Below are 24967 nucleotides of genomic sequence, written 5' to 3' on the forward strand. Positions count from 1 at the left end.
CACTCAGGTATGGGGACACAGGTCACCCTCACTGGAGGAAGGATAACTGACCTTGCAATTAATGGGAGGCAAGAATACACAGCTGGACATTTACTGAAGAACAGCAGACATGCTGCAAGCTCACTCCCTCCCTCTGTGTTTGCATCCCTGAGTTCCCACTCCCACCCCTGTGGGAGCTTCACCTGCAAGTGAAATAACCTGGCACTCTGGTGGGGGCTCCAACTCCTCTGCTGGAGACCAGAGAGCCACAGAATGGTTTGGGCTGGAAGGTTCTTGAAGACCCTCCATAGTTCCCACCCCCTGCCATGGGCAGGGACACCTTCCACCATCCCAGGTTGCTCCAAGCCCTGTCCAACCTGGCCTTGGACACTTCCAGGAATGGGAGATTCATCTTCCCTGAACTCAGGTTGCAGTCCAGCTTAACACAATTTAATCACAGAGTAAAGGGAATGATCCCATCCTCTCCTTCATTCTCTTTTTGCAGGAATGTTTTGTGCCCGGCTGCCTGCCTGGTCCAGCTCCCCACACATGCCAAGAGCAGCAGTTGTGCAGCCAAGGGAGGCGGGAGGACACGGCTAAAAAGGCAGCTGGGCCCAGCTCCTTCCACAGCAGCTCCCAAAGATCCTCTCCCGAGGGATGCTGAAAGCAAAGCCAGAGCCACGGGCTCGGCCACCAGCCCAGGGAGGGATGGAAAAGCAGAACTGTCCAGCTCCCACCCCTGTGGATGAACAGAAGCTTGTGCTGTCCCCAGGGATGGAGCTCCCTGCCAAATTCTCTGGTGTCTCAAAATACATGAGGTGAAAGCTGCTCCTTTGGCTCTGATAAGATGCCTGCAATTTCAGCTCCCTATCTGGTTTCCCTCCCAAGAGTTCCTCTGCTTTCCAGTGACAAGGTACAGAAAACACTCAAATGTAGTTACCTATTTATCTCTCATTAGTACATTTATCACCCCAGTATCACCCAGCAGCCAGAGGTCACTGTTCCAGTCTTTCTGGCTTGTAGCAGAACTATTATTCAGGCTGTCAAATCAATGGAAATATTTCTGAAGTTAGTCTGTCATCTGTGCCTGAGATCTTATCTCGGCGTGGCATGAGACAGGCTGTCAGAGAAGTGACATTCAGAGCACAATCTCATCAGAAAGTGTAATGACTGGTTTATTTCCCAGTAAATACTGGCCAAGAATATCACTAATGCCATTCTCAGCGAGGTCAGCAGATGACACCACCAGTTTTATCTACTGATATTTCCACTGATTCCTTAGTAACGACATGGGTGTCAACTAAACCCACAATATAAAATAATTTTTATTTTTGACAGCAAAATTAAAGCTCAAAGATATCCCCTCCACAGATAAACTGATGGAGCTGAGAACTTCCCCCAGGACTGCAAAACATAACCAGGCAAGGATGGGAAGTGCAGCTCTCTGGATGAACTTCAGCTGAGGCATCAGCTCAACCAGACCTAAGCAGCAAAAATCTAAGAAAAAAATCCCTAACTCAGAAAAACCACTGACAAACACGATGGCTGCAGCTCTCTGCTGTTTCTTCCACAGCACCATCATTTAGCCAATGGATTCCACAGGTCCATAGATTTACAGGAATGGAGAAACCACTGCAGGACTGTAGTTTGACCTCTTCTGCAGCACTGACAAGAGGTCTCTCAGCAGTTCTGGAAGCCCAGAATTAAGCTCAGATCTTCTGTCCAACCTGCACACATATCCAGTCACAATATTAAAAATTGGGGGTTTATCAAATGAAGAATCTACTGTAACTTTACATCACCTTTGGAAACAAACTGTAAAAATCCTCACTTTTTAAAAATCTTTCTCATTCCCCACTTGAGCTTTCAGGCCCAGGGTATTGCCACACTCTGTCCAGGGACAGCACAGTTTTTAAGCCTCTCACTCTAAGAAATGTTTCATTCTTTGATTTCCTTTTACTGCAAGTGCAAATCTAGAGGAGAGATCTCACCAGCACTACATCACTTAGAGCACCAGACAGAGAGAAACCGAAATTATTTCACACCTCAGGACGTGTCTGCATACATAAATTCCAGAGCCATGTCAGTACACATTAAAAACCCTCACACAACAGAGCTGACTCTCAATTCTGGCTTTACAAGTTGCTGTCTAAACTCCGAGAGAGGCATTTCACTGATGTTTCTTAGCAGGAATCTCCTCTGCCACACAGATTAAAATGCCAAAAATACACCTTGCATGGGAGTGGGTAAAGCTGGATGACCTTCAAAGCTAACAGAACAACGAGGTTTTCATTCTTTCAACATCACTTTCTCAGAATTTTGACAGTGGTCTCGAGGACCTATCAAGCTATTAATATTATCCTAAAATTTGTTTAGAAACAGAATTAATTGATAATAGCTCTGAAAGCCTCGTACTTGCAAAAGATAATCTGTCCCTCCTAATCTCTAGCACCCTACTGTCGAGATAATTAACAATTAAAAAAAGAATAGTTAAGACATCTGAGGTGGCCATTTACTCTTCCTCGTAATTGGATTTGGTGATAAGAGCATTTTTGAAATTATACAACAGGCCTCTTCTGAATGGCAAGATTTGGAGTTTGCAGCAATTTGAAACACACAGGTACTTTTTGCTTAAGGCACCTTGAAGACACTGACAGCTGAGATTTTGAATATCCTTAAACTTACTGGCATCACCAGACTCTCAAAGTCAACAGAGTTCACTAAATTGTTCATAAAATAAAAGTGGACATTTTTTGAAGCCAGCAAGTAACCAACACATTGAGACAAGACAAAGTGAGAATTGTCCTGCTGCTTGGTGTGAGCAAACAGCATCATCAAAGCTCTTCCTAACAAGGCATCTAAGCATGAATAATAGGACCTCTTGCTCCCTTTTACTTACTTGAAATATTTAAATTGAGACCTCCATGCTGCAGGGATATTTATGTGCATTAAATCCGCTGGACTATGTGAGTGATAAACAGAACTTTCTGCAAACAACTGTGAAACAAACATCCCATCTTCATTTTTTAACGTGGTACAGGGCAAGAGTTATTTCAGTTGTATTTTGGATTATCTGGTCCTTACAAGCAAAGCCAAGGCAGGGTCAGCCCATGGGTGAAACATCCCCAAGGAGGGATGAGGCCCTGCAGGAATCAGCCCTGGCCCACCCACTGGGAAGGGCTATTCTGCTGCTGGTGACCCACAATTCCAACCAGACAAACTCTAATCAACACTGAGGGTTTTACACACACCACTAACAAGACAACAGAGGATTCCAAGGCTTTATATGGCAACAGAAATAAACAGCAAAACTTCGTTTTTACATTACCCAGAACATCTTTATTTGCTCTCTGGAACAAAATATTCCACTCAGCAGAGCCAGAGCTCGCTTTTCAGCTCATCTGGTTGGGTATTCTGAGAACAGCCTATCCCTGCCTCAAAACTGTGCTTTGGTGGAATGCTCAGCCCTGGATGTGTGTAAATAATGTCAGTGTGAGCACCAAGGTCCTTCAGGTTGTCTTCACTTTAGCCTCAGGAAGGTTTTAGTTCTTCTGGATGGGAATCTTGGAGCCTCCCTTTGTCCCAAGCCTCCAGGAGAGGAAAAATACCAATCATGAAATTTGGGGTTAATCTTAGTATAAACTGGCAGCTCCCAACATCACCACCAGTATTTTCCCTCAAAAATCCACAAGTCTTTGTTTTCAGTTTCCAGTCTTGGACCAGACTTGGTTCAGCTCAGCAGAGCCCCCAGTTGCTGCTGCATTTTCAGAAAATAAAAATTAATTCAGCTAAATGAAAGGATCCTACAGGATTCCACAGACAAGGCCAATTCCTGCAGCACCTGAACTTATCCTGCACCTGGATATCCAGCACCTAAAGTCAAGATGAAATCTGACTTTGGGCTCAATACATGTATTTTTCCTAACATCCACTGTCTCCAAGATCTGGGCCAAAATTGTTATCCCATTAAGTGTTGTACAGCCAGGTAGCAGAAAATGTATTTTAATTTTTAAATATCAATCTATTCTCTACCTTGCAACCTAAATACAACACAAGAGATGGAGAGAAGCAAAGGAAAATGAGAAATAATGAATTAACCCAGTAATGCCAGTGGATTAAAATACTACAGTGCCACGACCAACTTCAGGGGGTTCTTCGTAGACAACACAGCAAAGAAGGACATTTAAGGGAAGTTTTAAGCTATCAGGAAACTTTGGGATCTTTAAAGAATATTTCTCAAACCTGGCAGCAGCAACATCTTTTTCTTTATTTGCTAAAGATTGTTCAGTGACCATTAACCATCCATAGGGACAGGAAATAGCTGCATTTATTATCAAACTTTTTTATAATTTTTTTTTTTTTTTTTTTTGCCTACAGGATTGTGAATAGATATCTTGGAAATAATAAGCTCTAAAGACTCAAAAGATTATTTCATTTACCAACACCCATCATGTTTCGTATTTTAAGAGCGCTTTTTATACCCAGATCATCAACTCCTTTAAAACTATTCTGAAATTGTCTTTTTTCATCTTACTCTTTAATATCATTACAAGAATTTAGAGGTAGAAGAACAGGAAAGTTAAAAGATACAGAGCCAAGAAACCAGATTAAATCAATGCACAGCTCTTTACTCCAAGATTTGTGCTCCTTGCCCTGAGCCATGGGTTTTGCCATGTGCTTCCTCTTAAATGTCATTGTCACCCTCGCTCAGATCAGCTGAGTTTCCTGGGGACAATCCTTTAGGGAGGCATGACTTAAGCAGTGCTGCCCATAAAGCTCCAAAAACAACTGAGGAATTGTTGACCAGAAAAACTAATTATTCTTAGCATTTTTGGACTTTAGTAAAGTATTTGATAAAGTGACAAATGGGAAATTATTCATGATTTTGGAAAAGACAAAGATTAGTATAATTACGAGACAGGGTAGAAAGGAAATGTCTAACTAAGAAGAGGCTGAAAAATGAAACAAATGGCACAGAAGACTACAATCAGCGATACTCCTCAAGTGTCATCTTTGGAGCATCTTAAAAACAAAAACAATTAATGATCCTGACAGAAAGTCTGCACATGGTGATGAATCTGCTGAGACCAAAGTCAGAAGCCACATCAATACACTGAATTGAAGCACCATAAAAAGTAATAGAGAATCCTAAGGGAAAGAACTAAACAGAAATTTAACATTGCAGCAGCCAAGGTCACCCACTTTGGGAACAACAACTTCACAGGCACAAAAAGATCATCAGCTGGGAAGATCAGTTTCTGTGAAGTCACTGTGACCAAAAGATACAATGCAACAAAAGCACCAAAAAGGCCAAGCCTGACATAGATGAGGATGCTGCTATTCCCTATCCAGAGAGAAGAGTATTATAAAAAGCATTTCTTCTATGCTGTTGATAGAGTTCTTCACACAGAGCAAAGTATTCAAAACAAATTAAAACTTACATGTGTTCCAAAGGAAAATCAAACAAATAAGAAAACTGGGCTATCCTGGATCACAAAAAAAAAAAAAAAAAAAAAAAAAAAAAAAAAAAAAAAAAACAAAAATAATGAAAAAATAATCAAGGATGTGGTAGTGACTTTTGTGCCTAAGGCCCATATAGTCCTCTGATAGCACATTTTTTCAGGTGCTCCATTTAAACATTTTTAAAGTGTCTGTCTGACCAAGAGCCCATAAATACATGATGCAACAACTTAAGAGTCTGACTTTGGAATTTTCCTCCCTCACTTATCCTTGTAATGACTCTCTTTATTACTTGTGTAAAGACCTCACATCTGTTCCTCCATGGCAGAGAGTTTCCTCTGGCTGAGGTAGGGCTGGACTCTGTTCAGAGCTGAGCTGCAGTGAGAGTCAGCAGGAATGCTCTGCACAGTTCTGGAAAGCAGGAATGGGAAAATCCAAGTACACTCTGGGCTGGATGGTGCTCCTGGATCCTCCTTGTTGACAGGAGCAGCAAAGCCCTGGCTGCAGCAAAGCAGAGTGACAAAGTGCCAGCCTGGTCCTGAATTCCTTCTGAACGCTTCCCAGACTACTCAGGAAGTTAATGCTGTCATTCACTTCAGTGGGTTTGTTCCAGGGGTGACATTACACACGGATTGGGTGAATCCTGCTGGGAGGGGTAACTCTTCCCTCAGCTTGGAGCTGCTCTGCACAACCCAAACATTATGAAAACCACATAAAATGCAGCCTGAACTTGCCAGGGGCCACTTCACACAGTTTGTGTGACAAGTTTGTCATGGCTTTCCCTGCCTCCTGAATCCACGTTAGAATACCTGAGAAAACAACAATTTAGCTGATTAATACAAGCTTTTTGTTCCTAATTCCTTCTGGATCCTTTAAACAGGACAGCCACAGGAAAAACAACACCATGAAGGACTGAGGCAAATCAAGAAAGCTCGAAGAGACAGAAATCACAGCACCAGACTTATATTTTTACTGTCCTTACAGCAAGCAGCATCTAGAGGTCTCAACATGATTGTAAAGAGCAAAAGGTTCTGTTTATGAACTCAGCACAAGCCCTTGACTCACGTAAGTTGTGCCCTAAAACGACTGGCATTAACAGTTACATTAAATAAAGTTCTGCAAGGAGAATTGTTTGTGCTGGATACAAATAAAGCTGGTATTTTTGAAATTCACAGCAATTAACACTTCCACGACTGAACTTCATTTCTTATCTCGGGATTAAGCAAAGCACTGCACGTGGAGAAGAGCAAATTCCAACTCCTCACGTACATGACCAGGTCTAAATCAGTAGTAGTTCTTCAGGAAAGACTATTCCAAGACGAGACGCTCTCCATCAATACACAAAAGCGATCAGCAAAAAAAACAGATGTTAGGCTGGAGGTCAGGGAACAACAGGACTTGGATTCAGCTGCTTGTGTAAGTCAGAATATTCTCCCTGGAAATATGGAAATCAGCTCCGCTTGGGTCCCCACTCACCTGCCCCAGGTCACTAGAAATTGAATGTAAGAATAGAAAAGGTCCAGAGAAGAGTGACAATTAATATTATTAGAGGCAAGGGAAGCCTTGGTGTCTGAGAAGAGATAAGAGAGTGACTGTTAAGTTCAGAGAGGAGATAAACGAGCAGCACATTGATAGCAGCACATATAGAGAATGATCCTGGATAAATGCAATGTTCTGCCTTATTCTTTCTCATGATACTCATGCCAAAGGGACCTTTGACTTTTTAAACACATTTTAGCATATGAAATGAAACTAGGTATAATTAGTTCTCCGGAAGTACCCTGAAGACCTTAGCAGGATTTAGAAGGAATTACATATTTATGTGAATAATAAGAACGCCCAGAGCTGCAATAGCAGGATTAAAAATACAGGATAGGAGATAAGAGCTTTTGTCCACAGCCACATGGCTGCTGGCCAGGTGTGAACCAGGCACAGGATGGAGAGGAGAGGTAGAAAGAATGATAAACACCACAACCATCATCACCTGCGATGAGATCCTGCTTGTCACCTTCATGAGCAGGGGGACAGAACACTGAGGATCTCAACTGGTGCTGGAGAAATGCAGCAGAGTATCTGGACTAAAGGAGAATTCTTATTTCTAAAATGTGGGTTTGCTGCACCAGCCAGAACTGTTACAGACCAGGCTGACAAAGTTGCTTTTTCTAAATGTTGATTTCAGTTATTCTGACCTTGGCAGACACAAGAATTTTATCTGAGCTCTGCTGCAAGGAGCTGCCCCTCCCACAGATCATCTTTTATTATTTTTAAAGAGAGAGAGAGAGAGAGAGAGGGAATACAAGGATACAAAAAGCACCTGAGCTCTCTAGAAAGCAAAATAACTCATTAGGTGCTGGATCCTTGAAGAAACCAGAGTCTGCTGAGGCTTTGGACAGACATCCTGCATTCTATTTTACTGCCTGCAATCTGCCAAACAACTGGGATTTGCTTACAGCTGATTAGAATAGGAAGCTTGTATATTATGCATGTCTGAGAGGGAACAGAGCTTGATCTAATGCAAAATAAGGCAGATCCTGTGTGCCAAGCAGAAAATGGCTGCTCTTGCATTTTATGAAGACACAGAGCAATGACCCTGAGCCAAACCACTTGAACCTTCACACAACCAGATGATCTTGCCTGTGTCTGAATGGTAAAGTGAACTTTGCTGGGTGCCTTTGCAAAGTTCTTTCGCTCAGATCCAGAAGCACTTCAGGAGCACAAACAGCAAAGATCCTAAAAAAAACCCATTCCCTGCGTCTCAAAGGACTTAATGAAGTTGAATCTCCCCCTGGAAGTTGCTGACTAACAAACACCTTATGACAGGATTGAAAGAGCTGGAAAAAATATAAAGAAATCACCTGATGTTCCTCTCTGCATTAAGATCAAGTATCTCAGAACCAGCCTGACAGATTTCAGCTGATTTGCTCCTGAAAAATGTTCTCTAGCTCCTGTAGATAACCTGCTTAGTGCTGTGCCATTCCTGAAGTCAGGAAGTTTTTCCCAATGCCAATATTCCTCGGTAACCCAAGAATTAGAGGCTTTTGGCACTTTTCCCTTGGCTTGACTCATCTCCCAAGCTGGTAGTGGATATTTTACAGCTGAGACCAACGAGTCACCAAAAGGTTCAAGGACACCTGAGGGTCACAGGGACAGCAGAGATAATTCCCAGCCCTCGTGACCGCCCAGCAAACCCAGGAAAGACGAGCAGCATTCCCGAGCCAACCCGTGGCCATCGTTCTATTGATGAGAAGCTGCTGTTCTGTTTCTAACAATGTACAGCCTAATGGAAGGGGCCAAAGGACATTACTTCCTGCTCTGCTGTCAGCTTGGAAAGGGAGAAACGCAATGAATCCCAAACTTAAATCTCCTCCAAAGCCTTGCACAGGAAACTTAGATCCCCTATGGGGCCGGTATTAAGGTTCTGCTGGAAGACATAACTAAGAGTAATGGGATGAAATTAACTAAGAAAATTTCCTAACTGAATTTCAGGAGCTAATAGAGCTCTCGTGTTCCCCAGGGAAGCCGTGGAAGCCCCGGCGCTCAGGAGAGCTGCAGTAAAAGCGCTTTCACAGTCGGAAGGATTTCTAATAAGGCATGTCAGGCCTCATCTCTACTCGGGGCCAGGACCATGCCCAGGGCACCACCTTGGCATCAGGGTGGGATGTGCCTCTTCCAGGAGGGGAAACGAGGCTGAATCTCCCAGCACCATGATGGGAATGCAGCAGTGACTGGTCTCAGCATGGAGATGACCTTCCTCAGCTTTGGAAGGGAAACAAAGCCACAAATGGTTAAATCAGACAGAGTCGGGCAGTGATGTCACAGTAATCATGGAATTACAGAATGGTTTGACTTGGAAAGGACCTTAAATATGATCTTCTTACAATTCTGATACCTCCCACTATCCCAGGTTGCTCCAAGCCCTGTCCAGCCTGGCCCTGGACACTTCCAGGGATCCAAGGGCAGCCACAGCTTCTCTGGGCAACCTCTGCCAGGGCCTCGCCACAGTCAGAGCCGGGAATTCCTTCCCAATAGCCCATTTATCCCTGCCCTCTGGCAGTGGGAAGCCATTCCTTGTGTCCTGTCCTTTCATTGCTTGTGCCAAGTCCCTCTCCAGCTCTGCTAGAGCCCCTTTAAGCTCTGGAAGGGGTTCCAAGCTTTGCCTAGATTCTTCTCTTTCCCAGGCTGGAAACCCCTAACTCTCCCAGAGGAAAGGTGCTCCATCCCTCTAATCCTCATGGCCCTAAAGCTTTCCTGCACCTTGGAAAAATCAAAGGACCCCTCTTCCACGATGCCAGTACAGCCATGCCTGTAAAGAAACCAGGAACTCATCCAAGTCAAACCAAACAAAATCAGAAAAAAACCAAGCAGACCAAACAACTCCATGGAATCACCATGTTTTTGTTAAACTTCCCCTTCCCGGTGCTCCCAGCTGTGCATTCCTGTCCTTTGCCCCAGCACAGCCCCAGCACAGCAAGCCAAAACAATTCAGGAAAATGCAGGGGGAAATAAAAAGGATTTCTTTTTCCTGAAGCAGGATGAGTTGGCTGCTATTTCCATCAGACAATAAACATCTCTGGCACAGTCCAGGGTGGCAGGAGCAGGGAAACTGAGGAGGAGGAATTGAGAAGGGTGGCGAGGCAGGGTAACACCTAAGGATGAGCCGGTGACAAAATGTTAATTCAGCTCAGCTACAGAATGAAACTGTGCCCCCCTATCTTGGGAAATCTAAACCCATTTCTCTTCTGAATAAAGCCAAAAGAAACACCTGACTCTGTTTTGCCACCTATGAAATGGGGATGATGGTGATCTATAGCATCTCAGTCTTATTTAATCTAAATACACCTTTACAAATGAAGCTTCAGAAGCACAGACAAGTGTTAAAATAAAAACCCAGAGCCATAAAATCAAACCAAATAACCTCAACCAGAAAAGCAAAGTCCCTGCTCCCTAGACAAACTGAAATACATTCATCTGATGAATTATTCATTTTTGTTTAGGGCAGAATTTACAGTTATTTTAATTTAATCTTTGGATAAAGCATATACTTAAAAAACAACACTCAATTCCCCCCACCCCAGTCTTTAACAGCACTCATGAAAAGTGCCTTAAAATAAGTATAAGATCACTGATTCTGCTGCCAATCTTAGGGGTTTTTTTTTGCCTGAAAAAGAAGATAAACCTCTACTCCAATATATGATTAGAAGAGAAGCATAAATCACTGGGAGTAAAAAATAATAATAAAAAAAATAGACTGACAAGACAACACAGCTTCATTAAAAAAAAAAGAGAAAGCCCTAAGGGAAATTTTCAATTTCATACTTCTAATGAGAGGAGTTGAAAAGAAGAAGCAAAGCAGAGAAAAAAAAAAAAAAAAAAAAAAAACCACAACACAACATTATCTGTGGGACAAGACGTAACAAAAAAAGAACACGAAAGTGAACCAGAAAGAAGCTTTCAAGTTTAACCTCAGGTTTGCACAGAAAGGACTCTTGCAGTCTTAGCTCTGCTCCCAAAGGAGGGCAAAGCCACACAACAACATCGACACACTCAAAACTCAGCAGATTCCATGAGCAGGAGGCTCCAGAAGAGAACAGGTCAAGGTTGGCATCAGTAGCACTGCAGTTGTCGGAACCACACCTAGTCTGCAGTTAAATATAGAACTTTACTTTCTGGAACCACTGCTCCTCTTAACCTTCAGAACATAAATATTCAGGGAGATATCTAAAGAAAAATAAAAAGTAAAGGGATAAAGAGACCCGAATCTATTGTCCAAAAAATCTCAGACCAGGGATTAATAAACTACCCTGGGAGGATTCCAAAAAAGCAGTAAAGGCTGGAGAATTGAATTACAGAAACCACAAGCAGCATCCTGGAAGTCCAGTATAAACCAATTAGTTCATTTAATACACATACCCTGTACTCAGACCCTCAGGTACATCAGACATTTCAGGATATGGCCCTAACTCTAATCTTCATTCTGTCAGGTTGGCACCAATATAATAATTAATTGAACTGGAATTTTTCTGCTGAGTTAAATCTTTTTCAGAAAAGAGAAACTACCCCTTCAACCCTCACCCTTTTCTCATTCAGTTCATAGATCAAATCCTAACTGGTGCTGTGCATTTTCAATTGGAGAGCCTGCTCCTAAGAAACAAATCCCTCAAAATTCTGCAATCACATTCAGGTTCTTCCCTTGAAGTGCTCTCACCTGGTTTGACATGTGGACTCTTAGCAACTACGATTTTTACCAACTGAATCCAAGACCAAAGCAAAAGCAGGGAGCACAATTAAGTGATAGAGCAGGTCAACACCCTCATCCTCAACCAAAAAATGTTTATACAGCATCACAGCAGCATTTCAGAGGGAAGGAGTTTTGCAGAGATTCCACTCAGGTCTGGATTCCACCTTCTTATCTTCAGGCATTAAACTAAACCATCAAAGTTATTTCTAATTGCAGGAGGCAGCCAGAGAGGAAAGGTGCACAGAGCCCTCCTCTGAGTGCATTAGTAGGATGGAATTGTCTCCTGGATCTCTGTTTCTCCTTCCTGGACAGGTATCAGCCCAAACGAACGAGCACTTTCCTGAGGTTCCCAGAGCAGCAGCTCCAAACCAGGTGCACCAACATCAGAGCCAGAAGCTGCAGGACACACAAACTCAATGCACCGAAAGTTGCATTTCATTAGGGAAAACAGTCCCTTAAACTGAGATGTCTCCACTTAAGAGTCAGAACTTAATCCTGCAGAGGAAAATGCAAATTACCAGACAAATGGCACCAGCCCACAGGCAATGCCAAACACCATTTTAGTGGCCAAATGCTTATTCCTGACCCTGGGGCACCAGGGAAACCTGATCTGCTTGGGCCAGAGGGGTCTGGTTACCTTCATCCTGCTGCTGTTATGAGTCATATCATGGCCAAGCCCGGAAAACTCCAGTGCCCTGTAAGTGAAATTAGTGATTTTTTTTCCAAGGGCTCCCAGAAGAGCGTTTTTCTCCCACTCTTTCAAAATCTGTTACATAAAACAGCTCATCCTTACAGCTCAACGAGGCCTGTTAAAGCAGAACAGTTAAACAACCATATTCCCATTGCTTTATGGTGTAGCTTTATGGCCACACAACACTTTTACTGTGTTCTTGCCTCAAGTAAAACTCCACAGCTTTGCTTCCCAGTACCCCACACAAGGCTGTGAAACCCAGCACCCATAATGACCTAGCCAAGGGCTTGGCAAATTAATATTAAAAGCCAGGATTAAGGCAATGTGGCAGCAGCAGAATAAGGAGAAAACCCTGGCAGCAAAGACCTTACAGAAAACAAAACCAAGAAAAACAAAGAAGAATTTAATGAAAAATTAGACTGAGTGATTATGTATCTGCATTCATAACTGGATGATTTCCAGTATCAAGAGCAACTTGATTCAACCCACATCTCACATCTTTCTAACAGATGCATTAAAACACCACAGTTTTAATTTCTAGTGTCCCAGCAGAGACTGGCTTGAGGAAAAAGGTGGATGAGGAACGGGTGGCTTGCTCAGCTTTCTATCAGCAGTTTCCCCAGCAAAGGAGTCTGAGGCACAATCAGGGTTCAAACAGCAAATAACAGCAGTTACTGCACTTTGGGCCAGACAGAAACCAGGAAGAAAACCAGCCATGCCCAAAACCAGCCATGCCCAAAACCAGCCATGCCCAAAGAGCTCTAAATCTACTTCCAATTAAGCATTTCACACACAGAGGTTGATCAGGAGATGGTGCTGCCCTGAAGGCACACAGAGCTCTGGTGGTTCTGTCCTCCTGCACACACAGTCGGGACAGTCAGACAAGCATTTCAAAGTGCTAAAGATTCTGTCCTGCCCCTTGTTCTGCCTCTGTGGAGGGGGACATTAGAAAAACACACTATCAGATCACAGGGCATTGCATTAGTTTGGTCTAACAAAGCAGAACAGATTTCAAACATTTACATTATTTCCTTTGGGGAAACATCCAGGCAAAGCCAAAAATATCAATGCCAGATAAAATATCAGTGCCAGGTCAGAATAGGGAAACAAACATTTAAGTTACTGGTTCCAGTGCTGCAAAGACACAGAAGTGTGTCTAGCCTGTGTTCCTGAGGGAGCTCAGGATTTCAGCCTTAGCTCAGGCAAATGATGCTCTCCTGCTCCTAATCAATTCCCAAGACCCCCATGCAAGCAAGAGGAAAGGGAAGCATTAAAGAAATGGTAAAAACACATCCTATAAATCTGCTGGCTGAGATCTCACTGGGGTTGCAGACCCAGGAGGAGTGTAACACACACAGTCATCCAAGTCCTTCCATGGGAAGGAGGCTCCTCACGCTCTCAGAGGCTAAAAAACTCCTCCCAGCCATTTAGCCCTGGACAGAAATAAGCATTCATCCCTAAACTACATCCCAAGTTCCCCAGCCCTTCTCTACTGTATAGCATTATCCACAAAAGAGACATTCCTGTAAGCAGAGGGAAAGGCAAAGCACGCCCAGGCTCAGAGAGGAGAGCTGGGAGCTCTAATGTTCACCTGCCACTCTGCATATGGATTTGAAAGATCCACTTCACTCTGTGCTGCTCCCAGCTCCTGTAAGAGGGTTCTAAGAGCCTTTTTGGACCAGGAATCTACTGCTTGTGAGGCAAAGTTCTGCATCCCGAACAATTACAGCGCTGCCGAAATGCCGGTATCCACTTTAGAACACCACGAGGCATCGGGGGGACAAGTCAGGAAAGTGGAAAGGAGAAATGCAGAATGGAAAGAGCTTGCAAGACCCTCCCAAGAGAGCCTGGATCAGGATAAGTGGAAAAGTTTCTACAAAAGCAAAGAGCTGAACACCAACACGCTCAGACTGGGCTAAGGACATGATGTACAAAAATAAAGAGATCCTGTCCAGAGCAGTTTTACAATTTTTTAAACAACACAAGAGGCAAAACAGCTCCTCCTACTCCATCATCACAAATCCAATTCTTACAGCACGAGGCTACAACACATCCACAAAAACAACACTGGTGTTCACCAGAGCAGGGAAAAGGACCCTTGGCTTGGCTTTAGAACTCCCATCTCCAAAACCCCTCAGAGAGCCACCACATACCTCTCCATAACAGCCAGGCACTCCTTTCTCCACGTGAACCGACTGCCTCGCCGTAGTCTGAAGGTCCCAGAGGTAGCTGTGACTGGGGGAGGCGTCTGTCTCCATTCTGGCTCTTCTATTGGGATGGGAGCGGGTCTCATGCTTAGTGTAGCCCCTAAGGACAATAAACACTGTGTTTCCCAGAGGGTTAAAAGTCAGGCCCATCCTCTCACTCCTGCTCGTGGGGAAAAAAAAAGACAAGACAGGTGATGAAACCATTCAAACTGAAAAAAAAATGTAAAGTATTATCAAAGACACCCTAAAGATACACAAAGCCAGCTAGAACTCCTATTTCCCACCCTCCAGGACAGAAGGAAATCCAAGGAGCTGATGGGCACTTAGGAAAATCTGTCTTGTCTTCATCAAAAGGAAAAGGATCACACAGAAAGGGTGAGCTGTGCCCCAGCTGGGATTCATTTAGGTTGTGCTGCCACCTGAGCTGTCACAAAGTAGGAAACAGCAGTTTCTATTTAATTATACAGCAGTCTCAGGAAGCAAAATGGAAATTTATACCAAAGGTATTTCAGTGTGTCCGAAGAGCTGAGGAAACACCTGAAGCAGCTCCACCAATAGAAACACACCCTGTGGCCTGGGCAAACATGAGCTCAGGAGTGCCAGGGTGTCTGCCTGAAAAAGTCACTGCAAGCAAACTAACATCACAACCTTCCTCTCCTGCTCCCCTTCTATGGATGTATTTCTCCCTTCCATGAGTCTGTGCTGGAAAGCATCAGGCATGAGACAGGATTTGGCAAGATGCCTTCAGGAAAGGCCCCTTTGAAACTTACCCCTGATCCTTTCCACAACAGCCTCTCAGTTAATAAATCAAAATAAATCAAGACACTCTGGGAGATCGATCTGTCCTACATCCCTTGGCGAGGATGGGAACCTGGGATAGGACATGAGGACAGAAACCAGGGTATGTTCTGAAGGACAGCTTCGTGCTCAGTGACTTCCCCTGCAGGGAAGACAGAGCTGTTCTATGCAAAAAGAAAAAAAAAAAATTTAAAAAAGGTTGTATGAAAAGATAAATCACCACCTATATCCCATAAGCATCCTGAGCTCCAGTGGAATTCCTGCACTGAGCCAGCCTGGGCAGATCCAGGAGAAGCAGCAGCCCTGCTCACAGGGCTGGGCACACTCAAGAGCAGGGCTGTGACAGCAAACCCCTCTGGGTGCTCAGGCTCACTCAGAATGGTTGGGATTTAATCATCAAACCACACAGTCTTAGTGCAACAACGCTGCTCCTCTAATGCACAGAGGAGTGAAAGGGTCAAGGGAACCCAAGAGTTTAACCAATAAACAAATTCCTACAGCTAAAAAGCAAGAAATGAGCTGTTTAGGCACTTGGCCGTGTTCCTTTCCAGAAATGCACACACAGTCTTTCCCTTCCTGCCAGGGGCTTGCATCTGTGTTAGGTAGTGGAGCCCAAAATAATTTACAAATGTTCCCCAGGAGGAGTCAGTAGGAAGTGAAGCCCACAATCTCTGCCTTGCACACACAAGGCACGGTGCCTCTCCCTAATTCCCAGCTAACAAGCCTACACAGATTACTTGGTTCCATTGAAACATGAAATATTTCCTATAGTGCCAATTTACTGGGAGGCCATTTCAAGGAGAGCTCCTTATCTAGTCTTTCTGCTACTTGCACAGTTTAGGGGGCTGGGTGGCTATCAAGTTGCTGGGCTTTAAATACACTTCAAAAACTTAAAAAAAAATAAAATTAAAAATTTAAAAAGAGACAGGGGAAAACAGGAAAAGAAATTAGCTTTCCCTGCATTGTGTTAGCAATGTACTTTCCCCACCTGAAGATTTGATTTCACAGGGAGAGTACAGGAGTATCAGTGAAGCCTCACATCAAGCCAAGAGATGCAGAATCCTTCCATTAAATTTGCCTGAGATTTTTCAGACAATGGTTGAAAAAAAATCTGCATCGAAAGCATAAATTTGCTGCTGCTGCTACAGGTATGTTCACATACTGAATATAATACACTTTTTTTGTTTTAGTAGCCTTCCTAGATCAATTTAGCCATTTCTCTTTTCTATGGGGTAACATCAATATCAGCAGCAGATAAGAGAGGAATATGCTGAGAATTATAAGCAAGTACCCCCACACAGCAAGAGAGGAGGATCTGAATGCATAAAGAGGCCCAAAATAGGTTTGGATGAACGTGTGGAAAAAAAGGGAACATGGGATGGTCTGAGCCCCCCCTAAAGGGGCTCCAGGAGAGCTGGAGAGGGACTTGGCACAAGGGATGGAGGGAGAGGACACAGGGAATGGCTGCCCACTGCCAGAGGACAGGGTTAGATGGGAATTTGGGAAGGAACTGTTCCCTGTGAGGGTGGGGAGGCTCTGGCACAGGCTGCCCAGAGAAGCTGTGGCTGCCCCTGGATCCCTGGAAGTATCCAAGGCCAGGCTGGGCAGGGCTTGGAGCAACCTGGGATAGTGGAAGGTGTCCCTGCCCATGGCAGGGGGCATAACGAGATGACTTCAAACCCAAATTTATCATTTATGACATGCACATTTGATAAAGAACCTATGGAGCTCTTCCTCATCCCCCTGTCTTCAATGAGCTCCCATTTATTCTGCTGTTCCAACATTCCATCACATTCTCGCCACCCAGCTCCACTTCTTTATAACTTAGCAAGTTACATCCTAGTCACCAGTTCAGATTCCTTTTTTAAACCCCTCAAACAGCTTTTAAGGAGAAGTGAAACTTCTCTCCTGAGCAGACAGAGTGGAGAAGACGCAGTACAAGGTTTTCAGTGTATGCATCAAACAGCAAGACACCTCTGAGGGGTGCAGAGGTGAACTGCCTGGGAAGAGCTCCTTTCACACACAGAAATGAAAGGAGACAGCTCTCACTCCCTGCCAGTGCTCAGCACCTTTTCCTACAGCACTGGCTTTTCTCTGTGAATTTTTTGTGTGAATTTTTTGTGAGGATGCTGCTGGCAGCTTTAGGGGAGAGGAGGCAGGGGAGGTGCTCTCCAACTGGAATGCAGCTCTCTCGGCACTCCGAATTCCTCCTGGCCAAGGCCTGAACATCCCAGACACCATCCTGAAGGGAGGTGCTCTAAGAGCATCCCATGCACTCGCTGCTCTCCATCCCTGGGCTCAGGCAGGCCCTGCCATGGAACGGTCACAGGAAGCCTCAGGCGTCTCCCAGCTCCAAGAAACCATTTCCTGGCAAGTTTTCATTTGCAGCAAGTACCTGCTGTACATTACCCTGATAAGAACAGATGCCTCACTGTATTTTTAGCCAGGCTGACCCCCGATCACACAATAAACACCTCTTGGTCAGAGTGAGCCACGCTGGACTGAAATCAGCAGCACAAGGTTCCCTACAGAGCCCAGGGCAGGGAGGAGAAGGAGCAGAGCAGGGACTGTTTGCTCTGCAGCCCTGTGGAACAGCACATCACCCACCAACCATCCCTTCCCAGTGCAAACCTCGTTGGACAGCCAGCCCCTGATTTTGGGTTGGCTTTTCTTTCACAGCTGAACAAGAAACCACTCTGAAAAAACAAAAGAGATGCTACATCCTGATAATAACTCCCTTTTGTTTTCCTTTTGTTCAAGGAAGAAGGTTCTCTCCAAGGTGACCACAGCTGCCTTCCTATTAGAGAAGAGTGGCAGAAATAAATACCCAGCCTAAATGGAAGCAGTCTGTATCCATCTGTAACTTTAACACATCATTTCGAGGTGCCAGCTTCAGTTTGCACTACACAGAGGCAAGAGACAAGCTGAAGTTACTCCATAACAAACTTCCCACATTGCCCAACACCCAGTGCCAGGGAAATTAATCAGGCTAACAACTACCAATCTAAAAAAAAAATATTTATTTAAAACCTATGGGCTCTGAAAAAAATAGTGAGAACATTGCAGGACACTATCAGCTTCTGAAATATATAAAATTTATCTGTTGCCAACATGTTCTCAGTCCTCCACAAAACACAGGACAGACAAGTGGTGCCTGTGTGAAAAAAAAAGCTCCATCTAAATGAAAAGTATCCCTATTAATTGGAATAAAGACCTTTTAAACACCAGCATTTAGCATTTACTTCTTCCCTCCAACAAAAAAAAAACAAAAAAAAAACCTGCCTTTCACCCTAACGGGCAACTCCTTCCAGAAAAATTTACAATCAGTAGCACACTGGAACTCACAGCACTGCCATTAACGCTGACATCACTCCTACCAAGAAAACATTGATTAAGACATTTTTCTGAGCAAGATTATTGCATACAGTGGGACAAGTGGGTGTTTTTCTCCTCTTCCATGAGACTCCAAGTCTCCCTTGCAACATTCCAGTCTGGTGCTGTCTGAACACCCACCACCAAGGACAGGAGAAATGCAAAAACTGCCCATGCAAACCAGCAGTGAAACCAAGGCAAATAACAAACAGCACATTCAAGAGCTCAAAGCCAGCTGGAAAAGAATGGAAAGGATGGAATTGCTGAGTCGTGTCCATACAGGATCAGCATCTGAACAGCAGCAATGCCCTAAATCTGCACTAAGGCTCTCCAGCACCAAGTCCTTTGGTTGGCAGAGGCAGCACTGCCTATGGATGATTTAAAGCATCACACAGCACATTAAAAAAAAAAAAGAGAGAAATAAATCTCTTTTGATATATTTGTAAGTCATAATTTGCTTATATAAGCACAGGTAAAGGTAAAAAGCAGGTCCTGCTGTGAGGGGCTGAAGGCAAGGCAGGGGTGTCACCCACAGGGAAAGGTCTCACCTGTATCCAGGAGATGGGAGAGGGAGATAAAAGGTGAACTCTACGAGTTGCACAAAAAAACTGGCAGAGCCAAGAGAAAGTCTGCCAAGAGATCTCCAGTTCTTTCCACACAAGCTATTCCCCCTTCACAGTTTAGGAATTGATTACATCTGCTGTCCTAGTCCTTCAAAACTGTTTCAATTTTAGGTTTTCTTTCCATTACTACACAAATTCAGTCAAAAAAAAAAAAGTAGATTTACTCTGAAGATCCAGTTTTTCAAGATAAGGAATTCTAGAAATTGGGGAACCAATAGTTCCCAAAAGCCTCACTTTGCCCTCTGATAACTCAGACCTGCAGGTCCCCTCTGCACACAGACCTGACTTTCTCTCAAAGGACTGAGATTTCCCTCCCAGCAGCTGGAACTGGAAAAGATGGGATGTATGAGAACAGAAAGCCACATGCCACCTCTCAGTAAGCTAGCAACTAGAAAAAAACATGTGGCAGTCATTTCATCTCTCAAGTTTCTTTCAAACAGGACAATCTTTCAGACCCTACAGAGAGTGGTGATGGCATCATTTTTTTGGGAATGTGGCAGGAAGCTCCACTGATTTCCTCATTTTCTGGCTCTAAGGAGGACACAAGACCTGTTACTCTGTCTACTAATCACAGGATACTCTAAGTAGTAGCCAAAACTTCAGCTCCAGATTGGTTTTGTAACAGTTATTTACACCCAGGATTCTCTGGACAAGGTTGGTACCTCCCTTTACACACTTGTGCATACCCATGCTAATTATTCTTGGCTACCTGGGCTGACCTGCAATATAATAGATGGCAATAACTCAAAGCAGTGGATTATCCTACAATGAATAAATAAATACAACCCCATTCTCCTCAGGTTGATTTTTCCCAACAGTGACAGGAAAACTGAAGGTTCCTCCCTCTACCTCAGCCTCTAAAAAGAAACCAAGCACTGTCTGGTTCTAAAAGGAATTTAAGTGCATCCAAATAGTCCCTTGGCTTAGGCAGAGGAAACAACTTCCCTTTTACACTCCTTGAAAATGCTGTTTAAGATACCTTACTGGGAAAAAGGTTACACTCAAACAACCACTCTTCAAGGAGTTTTTCCATGTCTAAAGCAAAGCAGAGTTAATGTTGATTCATTTCAATTTCAGCCATAACCTTCAGTGTGGAAAGTCTTCTTCCTTAGACACCTCTCAAGAGCAAAAGGACAAACAAGACTCATGGATATGGGGAAAAAAGAAGGTAAAGAGGAAGAAGTAAAGATTTTAGAGCTAACTTGAACAAGAGTTCTGTTATTAGTACAAAATATTATTTCTTAAACAGCTTCATGTGATACTGCAAATAAAGGATGCAAGGCTGGGAAAAATCCACACAACAGGTTTCATCTGGAGAGGGTTTTGGTGGTTTTTACACTTTAAAAAAACTCTCAAGTTTTCTCCACTACTTTGGAGGCAACACCTTTCATCAAAGGGAAATGCCAGGGAATTACTTTGTAGGGTAAAAGCTGAGCCTTTCCAAGCAGCTGGTACTGGATGGTTGTACCCAAGAATTCTGCTGATCCTCAGTATCACAATTCCAGCCAGTGCAAAAATCAAGGCTTCTTGGCACTTTTACTCTTTAAAACAAACTTTAAGAAAAAGAAGCATCAACATGCTTAACAGAAAAAACAGGCTTAGCTGTCCCTCTGAACCCACCCAACTTAAATCTGAATTATTCTCAGGCCAACTGTCAGCTGGAGCCTCTTGATTTTCAGTTTACACACAAAGCAGAAGTTTTGAGACTCTGATTCCCCTGGAATTTTTCTTAATAGAATTCTGGATATTGAAGCCAAGTTCACACTAGAGAGCCTGAGTTTTAAATTCCTTAAAACAATTACACAGTTAATTTAATCAAGCCAATGTTTAAAGGAAATTAAACATAAATATTTTGATCTTTACAATAAAACTGTCAAAAGGGAAAAATAAGAACTGTGGTCAAACAAAATCTATGGAGAAGAACAATACAAGGAAATTAATTCAACTGTGATTTTGAAGATTGCTGGTTAGTTAAAGATAATGAGGAGCTTTACTTCTCTTTTTGTATTCAAGATCTATTTTGAGATTTGAAGAAGCAGGTGGGATTTGAAAGACACATCTCCAGCTTATCACTGTAACTATCAACATCCCATCCACGAGCTTGAGATCCAACCCAAAACCCTCTGAAGATCCTCTCTGACAAAATGTGTGGGGATTTTTACTGAAACTTTATATTATGCAGCCATTATGAATGGTTTCTATTTGTTCATTCTGAAGAGCCTTAGCTTATATTTCACATTAACTCACTACAACTTCACTGGCTGCTTCTGATTCCCAAATTTAGTGAGTGGTGGGAGGGCAGGGCAGGTGTCTGTGCCTGAGGAGCTGGACAGACAGCTCTGGACAGACAGCTCTGGATGAGGCAGCTCTGCATTATTTGTTGCAAAGCAAAAATTTCTTCCCACCCTCCTAAAAATTAACCTGGTCAAAGGGAGAACCTCTGGAGTTCCCCAGACCACGAAGTGAATTATCAGTGCTAATAAACAAAAGGCTTCCATTCTGTAAATAAACAGCAGGAGATGTTTAGACTGCATTTGTTTACCAGGATTTGTCTTCTCAAGCTGGTACCATCTGTAAAATGCCCTTTTCTTCTGTTCACTCAGGTCCGACCCCTGCTGCAACAGCCAATGGGAGATCCGGCTCTGACTGATACCTGTGAAAAACCAGAACAGAACAAAAAAAGAGAGGAAGAGAAAAGTTCAACAAAAAAAGAGAGATAGAGAAAATTTCTTCTTTACCAAACATTTTTAAGTGGTTTATCTACTGATAATAGGTGGTGTCTTACAAAGCCCAGGAACTTGTGAAGCTTCAATCCCAGAAAAAGCAGAATTGAAGCTTCCCTGCTCTGTCCAAAACTGCCCAAATTTCTCCCTGGGGTTATGTTCAACCTTACTCAAGGAACACCCTGAAATCTGCATAATCAGCCCCAAAGCAAAGAGGCTAAAAACTGGGAAGCCAAAGCTATCATAGACATGAATTGTCCACACCTTCCCCGATTCCTAAACTTCATCTGTGAAATGGGAACAAGTCCCTTCCCCACTATTATATATAAATAATGATTGTTAGGAAATCCTTATCATTCAATGCTTGAATAAGAATGGAGATAAACACAGAAAACAGTTTATGTGATATAGATCACATCAGCCCAGATATGGAGCAAACCAACTGTCAGCAGCTGTAACAATGGCCAGAAAACAACCCAGAAAGAGCAGCTGTCTGTCAGCAAAGCAGGAGCCAAGCTCGAGGTACCCAGGCATGATCAGGGACAAAACACTGCAGTTTTTAAGCAGGATTTCTATGAAAACAGTAAGAAGGGGGAAAAAAATTCCTAGAAGTTAATACATTTATTTCCAAAGCGTGATAGGGAATCAAGGGCAGGAAGGGCAAAAAAATGATCAGCAGAGAAACTAAATAAAACAGGAGGTTTAGAAGTGCATGAAGAGGTCAGCAATAGGTTCACCTGAAAAGGTAAACAATGCAGTTTGCTGAGTAACTGAAGCCCTACTTCAGAACTCCTTGTGCTTTCCACAAGGTCCTTCAGCCATCAGAACAAGTTAACAACATCCAAACTTTCCTGAGAAGTGAAGTTTTAGGAGGTGCTCCAAGTACCAATATACTGCCAACACCACCTGTGCCACCACCTGCTTGGTGATATCACTCGGGCAGGCAGAGGCTAGTTTGCACACAGAACCCAAACTACCTCCCCCTCTAGAGATGCATCAAGGTTTTATAAGCTCTCATAATCATATTTAACTCATGAAAAACAGCCCCTTGTAGTTTTACCACTTCTAAAGTGGGAGTTTATTATGCGGGTTTTTGGTGCATTGAACGTAGTTAACTTCAGAATGTCTCAACCTGACTCTCAGGTACCATATTCAGGTGGGTTTACACCAACCAGATTTTTAAAATCACTGGGTTTGTACTCTTAATTGTTCTTCCTCAAACAGAATTCTGGAGGCTATGAAGTTTTAATTGTCCTGGGGGAAAGGGATGGGTGTGTTTTGTTTCAGATACAGCAGCTCACTGCTGCTCAGCAGAGCTGTGCCCACAACACAGACCCTGATTTTCCCAGAACCCACTCCCAGAGATTGCTTTGCCCTCAACTGACAGAGTTCAGGAACAGCTGGGGTAGCCAAGAGCTGCCTACCCCCAGGGCCCACAGTGGGATCTAAAACTGAGTTTATACTACTGGGGAAGTGGAATTATTCGACCAAACACAACCCTCGGACCCTGCCAAGTTTACATCAAGTAACTGTGGAAGCACACAAGTTAATACCAGAAGAAGGCAGTGTAAGTTGATAACATTCTGGCCCAAAACAAGGCTCCAGCCTAGTTGAAATCCTGCCATCTGCATGCCTGATCACCAGTAGAAAGTCCAAGTTCTGAAAATTTGCAGCTCTTGACCTATTATGATTTATAAAAGCCATTTCTTGTCCTGGGCTGTGGGACACAAAGGTTTGTGTCTCACTGCTTTTGGCTGCCCTGCTCCCATTAATTAATCACTGGGTAACAGCTCCAGTCATTTACTTGTTTACTACGGTCCACTTACACTTATTGCAGTGAATATGTGTGTGTTGAGTGTTTGGATAACAACCTAAGATACAAACACTAAGCACTGGTAGATAAAAATTACAAATAGAGATTAAATGTCTGCCATGAGTGGAAAATCTAAACCCTGCTCAAGAGGCTGCCTGACACTGTCACACGTGGCACAGATGTCACCACTCCAGACAATGTGCTCGAGGTCAAAGCACAGCCAAAAAACTCAAGCTGGGTCTTGCCATGTCCACTTTCATGGAATCACAGAAAAATTTGAGTTGGAAAGACCTTTAAAGGTCATCTAGTCCAACACCCCCTGCAATGAGCTGGGACATCTTCACCTGGATCACATTGTTCAGAGCCCTGTCCAACCTGACCTTGAATGTTTCCAGGGATGGGGCAGACACCAACTTCCTGACAAACCTGTGCCATCTTCATTGTAAAAAGCTGCTTTCCACAAATTATGCACTGTCCCAATGTCCTGAACTGCATCAAAGTTCTCCCAAACAGAGCTGGATCTGAGCTGGGATCCTTTTGTGGCTGTCGTTTAGCCACAGCAGCTGAGCCTCTGACCTCACAGCTCATAAAGCTGCTTCTGTAAAATGTTTTTAAGGCATAAAATTTATCTGTACCTCAACAATGTTTACAGGCCCCAAAACCATATCCTAACAGCTTGACCAACCCAAGGTCACAGGCAAAGTCTTTCAGAAGAACTCACCCAGGATTTCCCAGATGGCAGTGCTGTGTGATCCAAACCCATTCTTAACTCCTTTCCTTGTAAAGAAACAAATCCCCCAAGTTGCAATGTCAGAGTTTCTTGCATCTCAAGTGGGTTTTACACAGTTGACTCACAGGACAGTGACCCCCAGGACCCTCCTGTCACGTTGTCTCTATTCATACTCAGCTTTAAGGAATTGCGCTGGCAGGAAAAAAGAAATCATCCTGCTGCCAGAAGCAATTGATGAAATAACTTCTCTGGAGTAGTGAAAATCCAGTTGTGCTGAAGAAATTCACTCTCCAATTGAGGCAGGGATCTCAAGGAGGACTGTGGTGCTCCAGG

The 24967-nt window shown here is 43.5% G+C and overlaps 1 protein-coding gene across 9 annotated transcripts in view; it reads right to left on the reverse strand.

Annotated features, from left to right (window-relative positions):
* The window catches only part of HMBOX1 (homeobox containing 1), a 104851-nt gene that overhangs the window by 13780 nt on the left and 66104 nt on the right, over positions 1–24967 (reverse strand). For all 9 annotated transcript variants that reach the window (XM_054001684.1, XM_054001678.1, XM_054001680.1 and 6 more), the window contains 2 exons: positions 21911–22021; positions 14522–14675 (listed from right to left, as the gene is read on the reverse strand). In XM_054001684.1, coding sequence (XP_053857659.1) covers positions 14522–14675; positions 21911–22021 — 265 coding nt within the window. The remainder of the gene's footprint in view (positions 1–14521; positions 14676–21910; positions 22022–24967) is intronic.

This window comes from Vidua macroura, chromosome 31 (genome assembly GCF_024509145.1).
Source record: "Vidua macroura isolate BioBank_ID:100142 chromosome 31, ASM2450914v1, whole genome shotgun sequence".
Classification (NCBI taxonomy): domain Eukaryota; kingdom Metazoa; phylum Chordata; class Aves; order Passeriformes; family Viduidae; genus Vidua; species Vidua macroura.